The 8,111-nt window shown below is 39.1% G+C and overlaps 1 protein-coding gene across 1 annotated transcript; it reads left to right on the top strand.

Moving 5' to 3' along the window:
- The first annotated feature begins 4,484 nt into the window (after nucleotides 1-4,484).
- On the top strand, nucleotides 4,485-6,596 carry K441DRAFT_652749 (uncharacterized protein). The gene has a single exon (XM_067647410.1). The coding sequence runs from the start codon at nucleotides 4,623-4,625 to the stop codon at nucleotides 6,195-6,197; it is 1,575 nt and encodes a 524-aa protein (XP_067508797.1). The 5' UTR covers nucleotides 4,485-4,622; the 3' UTR covers nucleotides 6,198-6,596.
- The last annotated feature ends 1,515 nt before the right edge of the window (nucleotides 6,597-8,111 follow it).

Here is an 8,111-nt window from a genome sequence, read left to right as displayed (position 1 = left end):
ACTTTGGATCCAGGTCCCTATCTAATAGTCGCAATATTCTAGAAGTCCTTAATGCTTTTTATTGTTCGTAACACGGTGCCAAATATATAGTCGCTTATACTGTTCAATAAATTGCGACACGTTTTATCCCGTAAAGTAAGGAGTCCCTAAAGTCCCTAGAGCTGGTATAGGCTAGGCTATAATATATACCTTATCTTATTCCATTAGTAGTTTATTATAAGGTAATGGACTAGTAGTTTCTCCTAGGATAAGCAAGTTAACCTCCTAGTTCTTATCCTCTCTTTACTAAAGGTTATCGGTTTTAAATATTATAGGAGTTAGGTCTGGTACCGCATCCTCTAGGTTAGGAAAACTTCGTAGGTTAATAGGCTACCTACTTCCTTCTCCGCCGTCATTATAAAATGGGCCTAGCATCCCTAGTATTCCCTTTATTAGTCCTATCGCTATTACTCTTATAAATTTAAGGGAGGCTTATATAAATGCCAGAAGAATTATATAGACCGTTATAAATATAATAAATAAAAAATTAAAGACTTCTTTCTGCTAGTCCTAATACATTATAACCCTCTCTTTTATCCTCCGTCCTGCCGTACCCCATGCTCGCATTCCCACTCCTAGTCATCTATTCCGTCTACTATAGGTCTTAGATAACAATCTCCAAAAGTGTTATTAACTTATCTTAATAATAGTGGTATCTACGCATACATCGCTAGTAGTTCCGTACTCAATTTCTAGACCTATTAGTAACTTAACGGCTTCTAGTAATAGTGACTTAACAGTTTTCGGTCCTTCTATGGCTGCAGCACATTCCTATACATCTCCTATATATATAGCGCTGGACTTCTAATCTAAAGAGCTTGCCGTCGTCCCTACGTGGAATGCCATATATAGTGGTATACGCGGTCCCTCTTAGATAGTAAGTCACAGTGCTGTCAGGTCTGCCGGTCGGTCGTAGTTAGTTAGTGGAAATTAGTAGGAAAGCAGTCAGTAAGAAGAGAAGAAAAGAGTGTATTTTGTGTCCCTTATACCTATCCAAGTTGTTAAAGACTCTAAAGGCTCTAGACCGATCTATATAACTTATAGAAGGCCTAGGCTCTCCCAAAGCTATGCCTAATCTAGATATTAAATCTAGGGGCCAAATCACACCACCACAGTATTAAAAAAGTAGAGCAATATTATATGCTATTACGTCACGTATATAAAATTATCTCTTTAAAACTAGAGGACGCTAATAAAGAACTTACCTTATAAATAGCTGTTAAAGCTATTAATAATTCTACTAGCCTAGATAGACTTATACCTACGTTACTAGTCTTTAGCGCCTACCCTTAAATAACTAATAATTCTTTACTATCTCCCTCTATTATATAATAAGCTAAGGCTATTTATAAGGNAANNAAGNAGGTATAACNTCTCTACGCTANACGCTAGGTTAANNANNNANTAGGAATAANAAATGGCCTAAATACCTTAACTACGCTTAATCTGCCACTCCAGTCTAAGGTACGCGTATAGCGTAAAAAGGGAAAATAGTTAGGCTTATATTAACTTATTATAATAGATGGTTAGACTTATACTATTTAGATACCTTATAAACCCACTTAATTCCATTTAACTATTATTAAACCTTACTATAAAGATAATAGTTTTAAGCCTTTATAGGATGCTATAGAAAATGCCCTAAAGGAGAGCTATAATTAACGTGCTCTAAAAGGCGACTATAATTTTAATATAATTATAGTAGATATACCGCAACTATAACGCGGTAGAGGTCGCCTAAAGGGATTATAAAATCGCCAACATCTTATTAATTTTAAAGAGCAATTTATTGCCGCTATTAAGAATAGAGTTAAGCTGTTAATGGCCTTTATAACAGCTAAGGAGAAGGCTAACTTTAAGCTTACAAAATAGCTCTAAAAAGAAGGTTATATTATAACTCCTAGAGCTCCTTTCTAAGCGCCTAATAAGTAGGAGATTAATGGTCTTATTATAAGAGGAGTCTTTAAATTTAAAAAGTATAACCCTATTAAGTTTAATAAAGTTTATATCTTTAAGTTAAGGATAGTTAACAAGATTAAGGGTAAAGCTACTAATGCCCTATTTAAGAAATTAAGGCTTATTATCTAAGGCTATAACGATAATAGTAAGGAAATAATTTTTATATAATTTTTTATAATTTAACGAGCTAGTTAGTAAGTTATTATTATACTAGCTCCCTTCCTAATAAAGAATAGAATAGCGGTCTATTTATAAGATATTACTTAGGTCTATACCTAATTAGAGACGTACCTTTAGCGCTTAATATTAGTATACCTTCTAGAGCAAATTTGCCACTAATATCCTGAAGATATAATTATGGTTATGCTTAAGCCATTATATAAAATCGCAGAGGTAGGGACCTATTAGTAGGCTACCTATAGTAAGCACTATAAAGAGAAGCTTTTAATAACTACTTTTATATTCGACCCCTGCTTCCTTATTATAACTATAGGAACTCTATTTAAAATCGTTAGTATATAAACTAATAATATAATTATCTTAGGAGACGACCAATTCTTAGCTCTTAAAGAAGATAAGCTAGTAAAGGCGAATCTTATAGTAAAGCTAAAAGAAAAGCTTAATTTAATAACACTATTACTCTTTAATAAATGCATCCTTTCCCTAAATAAAGATTCCATTGCCTTACGCCAGAAGGGTTAAGGTAAGAAGATTAATGTTATTAACGTTAATTCTCTAAAGTAAGGATATATAGAGTAACGTGCTTGCGGAGCTTATATTGCTTTTATCTATTAACCTAAGGCTTTATTTAATCTCTTTATTGCCGCTTAATATTAGGAACTAACTAAGGATAACATTCTTACCCTAAATAAGCGTCTTTTCTGGTAAATAAACTATCTTAATTGGGGACTACTTTATAGGCCTATTAACCTTCCTACCGCTAAGCTCTTCGTATTTATTAATAGATTATTTATAAATAATAAAGATTTTAGCTTCTAGCTAGAATATAAGATTATTATCACAAACAAATCTACTAGAGAGAATAACTTTACAATCTATAGTAATCTTATTTATTAGAGCTTAACTAAAAGTAAGCGCGTTACTTAAAGCGTTTTAGCGTTAAAGATATATAAAATAGTTAGCGGAGTTAATATAGTAATTGCAATTGGAACTACCCTAAAGATAATTATAGATTAACTTAAACTTCCCGTTATCCCTATAATTATATACACCGACTTATATTCCCTCTATAAGTATTTAGTTAAGCTTAATACTATAAAGAAGAAGCGCCTTATAATCGATATTATGGCACTTTAGTAATCCTATAAGCGTTAAAAACTCTTTAAGATTTAATAGATTAATAGCTAAGATAACCCGGTAAATATAATAATAAAGGCGAACCTAAATAAGGCACTAAAGACGTTTATTAATATAAATACTCTACATATATAAGTTAAAGGTTAGGTTAAAAGGGAGTAGGAGTATAATATTCTGCAGACCCTAACTTAAACTAGTTAATTAGGATTTTCTATCCCTAGGATAGAAAATCGCTATTAGCTCGCTTACTACTAGCGCCTTAGCGGCCCTCCTAATAAGATATCTACCTATAACTCCTAAGTAAGAAAGCACCACGTATTAAAAGGCAAATGTTAAAATAGCGAGACTTATATTATAACGGCAATAGTAAGTAAAAAGGATTAATATTTATTACGCTAGTCGAGCGGTATATATATATAGATAGTAACCGTAAAAGAAGAGTTACTAGTGTTAGGAATATAGGCAAGTTACCGTCACGTGTTGCCGCGGCACTAGCGTGGCGAGGAGCCTTAAGCTCCTCGCCCTTCCTTAAGGAAGAGAGAGATAGAATAATAATCATCATACTACCTATAACTTGTAGATACGTGATATTACCTTATAAAACCAACAAAATTAAAACTAAATTGAAACTAAATTAGAACTAAATTAGAACTAAATTAAAATATATTTAGAACTAGATTAAAATATATTAGAAACTTAATTTACTTTTATAGCTATATTTAACTCTAATATACTATTTTATAGCTTAAAAATTTTTATTTTAATTATTACTAAAAAGAAGTATTTTAAATTAGAATATATATTAAATATATTCTAAATATATTCTAAATATATTATAACTAATTATTTATAATAGTTAATTTTAATTAAGAGGTAAGTTATGTGGTAGGATAAGCGATTTAGGCTCGGTTGACCACATGACTTTGTGTTTTAAGTTGAGACTGCCCCGTGCAGGGATTGTGCATTAGCGCTTATGGTAGGCCGACCTTTTAGCGTGGCCTAGCCGACCTGTAACCACACTTTCCCCCCTCCATCACAACTTATGTGGCTGCTCGTGGCTTGCGCATTCCGATATTTGCGGGCCGTTGCCCCGACCGGACCAACGGGTCGGGCTCTCGGCTGCAAATGCACGCATGCCCAAACGTGTGTATCGCCAGATCCCGTCCCTTGATCCCGTTATCTAGTTCAGGCGACTTTTCGAACCTGGGCTTCTTCGCACTCCTGGCCATCTAACTTGGCTTCGCGTTGTGTCCACGTCATACGGTTGAGCTGGAATATCGGCAACGAACACCCGTCGGCCGCTGACCATGTCGTTCGGAGTTGGCGAAGGCCTGGCCGTCTTGTCACTGATCACGTCCTTAAAAGGGGCTTGGGATACATATTTATGGATCGAGTATCTTGTGAAGGAGGACAAGGACGCGCAATGGCTTCTCCTGAAGTATGAATACGAGACATCCAAACTCGATCGTTGGAAGGCGAGGCTGGAAGAGGTGCAGAAGAAGGGAAGAGAACCCTTCGATGCGATGCCCCAAAAAGAACAAAAATTGGTATGGGGATACCTGGCTCAAGTGAACATGCTAAAGTTGGACATGGTGAAAAAATTCAACGAGCACGGGCTTTTGAGTCTTCCAGATTACTCGGTTCCAGCTGGGGAAGACCAGTTCGACAAAACTCCATTGCCGCGAGACTTTCAACCTGAGAAGAAAACGAAGTTCAAGGCCAAGACCAAGCAAGTCCTCGAGGAAAGTGTTGCCAAGTACAAAGAGGCCATCAATGACCTCAACGAGTTGTTGCAGAAATATATCCCAGTCGAGACAATGGCCGTCGCACTGCCCCAGGTTCTTCTCTCGCGCTCTAGGCCCAACTCCGATCTTAGTTTGCTTGCCAGACAGGCGATGACAATCGGACCGCTTCTTGCGAACTGCGCCGCCATTAAAGCGCTGGACACAGGAGTGTCGAGCCTGGCCGTTCCGGAAATACCCAGAAACGGCTTGGGCATGGATCAACATGGTCCACAAACTGTTCGAACAATGGGGTGGTACCAAAGCGAACGAATTTTTGTCGAATGGAAGTTCATTAGGCCCAACTTGACGGCCACGGACCGTGACAAGGTGTTATCGCGGGTTCAAAAGCTCGGCACCCTGCTCTACCAGCCCAAGCAGCCCGAATTCCACATTCCTTCTTGCCTCGGGATTACGACAGGTCCAAACTCTGCGCGTGGATATGTCTACAAGCTTCCGTCGGAGACCTCGAAACAGCTCGGTTGGTATACCCTGGAAGATTGGCTGACGCCAAAGTTCGATAACCAAGGGAATAAACTGCCCAAGACAACTCCGTTATTGGGCGATCGCTTCCGCCTGGCTCAGGCCCTGGTTGGCGTGTTCAGCCTTCTTCACGCCTGCAATTGGCTGCACAAGGACTTCCAAAGCAGCGACGTGCTGTTCTTCGACAGGGATAGCCTCGAAGCTGAGAGTGAGCGCATCTCGATCAAGGATATGTACGTGACTGGTTTCCAATACTCGCGCCCCGACGGAGACTTGTCCATCGAGTCCCCCGGAATCAGCCCCTACCGCCATCCCGATGCGTTCAAAGGCTTCCGTAAGCAGTTCGATTGGTACAGCCTGGGAGTAGTGCTCATCGAGATAGCTCTCTGGGAATCTCTTCCTGCACAAATACCCAAGGGCCTGAAACCTGAGGAGATAAGGGACGGCATGCTTCAAAGCTTGAAAAGCTTAGGTGGAAAAGTCGGAGAAGCGTACAGGGATGTGGTGAAAGTCTGCTTGGAGGGAAATACAGGCAACGCGATCAACAAAGTTGATGAAGAGCTTGCAATGGATTTCTTGGTCAAGGTGGTTGACCCTTTAGCAGCCTGCGCTGCTTAAAGTTAAGTTCTAGAACATAAGTCCTTCTAGTCGGAACAACGTGATCCGTATAGGGCCTAAGTTCTTAAATCCCTTAGGGGATTGATTTAGCCTTAGCGTAGAATTAATAACACTCGGTCCCTTGTTTTATTAGCAGGCATTTAGATTTCGGTTTGTGTTAGTGGCTTAAAGTTATTTAGACTAGGATTAAGTAAGTTACAACTTAGGGCATGTTCGGTTGCAGCTCCATATTCAATATAGAGGCTCCATATTGAAACGGAAATGGAGCTCAGATCAGAATATGAGGGTGTTGTTCGGTAAATCTGACGACTTTTAAATATGGAGCTCCTCCATATCGGTAAGCGCGTCAAATTTGCAAGCTATACTATATACAGTAGTTGTAATGAGGTTCTTGGTACCGTTTCAATATGTAGCTTCGAGCTCCTGTTCTATATTCCATATCAATCTGGAGCCCTCGCATACGCGCCAAAGTAACGATATGGCGACTCCACACACACCAATCGCGATGCTGCTGTCGCATTTGCAAGCCTTATATAATAATAATAATATCTTAACCTTCGTAATCGCAATAAGCTTATTTTCGGGGTGTCACGGGCGTTGTGGACGTCACCGTAGCTCTACTGCGGCTCCTACAGGAGGTGGGCAAAGGTATAGAAAGCGTCGATCGCAGAGAGGGCGTTAAGTGAGGGGGCTCTATTGCTACACCAAAGTAGGGAGTCGCGATAGAGGCCTGGTGACAGAGAGGGGCTTATTTGAATTGCTCACCGACGTTAATCACGAAGTTAAATATAGAGCCTTATTGTCGACCTGAATCAGGTTATCTTGTCACCGACTCAGCTACCTCTATTGACTCAGTCATTGACTCGGTCACCTACCCCTTGTTTCCATTGCCACCCCCCTCCCCCCTTCTCGTTCTCATTTCCTACACCTTCCTTATGTATATATAGAGGCTCTTAGAGCCATATTCAATAGACAGAGTCTTTATTCTTTTCTTATAATTGGTGCACGGATATTAGATTGACAGTTATGAGCCCGGGTTGCTTGCCGTATTGCCCCTATTTAACTAATTGATTTAATTGATTATACCCCTTATTAAATTACTACTTATTACTAAATCCTTTAACCTTTCTGCAAGCACCTTTTAAAATGACTACTTAACCACCTACCTAAGCTATTACCATAACGGTGATATTATTGAGCTAAGCTGATTGGGACGAATGGATTAACCTTATTAGGCTTTGAGCCTGAATAGGAGACGTATGGGAATATGTTGACCCCTTAACTAAATAGAATGAGTTGCCCTAACTGATTAGACCGGTTTTTCCTAGGCCTTAAGATGTAAAGCTAGGAATAACCTTATATGCGGCCCTTTTTAAGGACGAGAAGGACAAGCTTCGAGTTCTCCGTAAGAGGTATAAGACGATAGAGAAGGAATATAAGAAGTAGAAGGCAGCTTTAACCTCTCTACGAAGCTATATTATAGGTGTAGTGGCTAGAAATATTAATACCTATATACAGGTCCTAGAAAGGTCTTCTTAGCTAACGCAGTATATATACTAGCCTTTTATACAAATTTAGCCTATCTGAGAAAGTTTAATAAGAAGAATATATAGTGGGATAATAAAAGAAACCTACTGTATAAAAACGATTACGAGACGTTCGCCTATTGCGAGCGCTATTGTAAGTAATTAACACTTAAGTATAATAAGCCGCGACCGAGGTGTCACGGGACATCCCTGTGACACCTTATACACGTCCACCTGTTTCCACCGACTCAGCAACTAGAGACTGACCACGAGACGGCAATTTGCGGCAATCTGACGGCAATCTGCCATATTCTGCCATATTCCGCCAAGTTCCACCAAATCCTACTAAGTTCTGCCAGGACCACCACCTAAATCCTATTCTACTCCG

Source organism: Cenococcum geophilum (genome assembly GCF_001692895.1).
Source record: "Cenococcum geophilum 1.58 unplaced genomic scaffold K441scaffold_4, whole genome shotgun sequence".
NCBI lineage: Eukaryota > Fungi > Ascomycota > Dothideomycetes > Gloniales > Gloniaceae > Cenococcum > Cenococcum geophilum.
The sequence above is the reverse complement of the archived record's forward strand: the minus strand, read 5'-3'. Positions and strand labels throughout refer to the sequence as shown.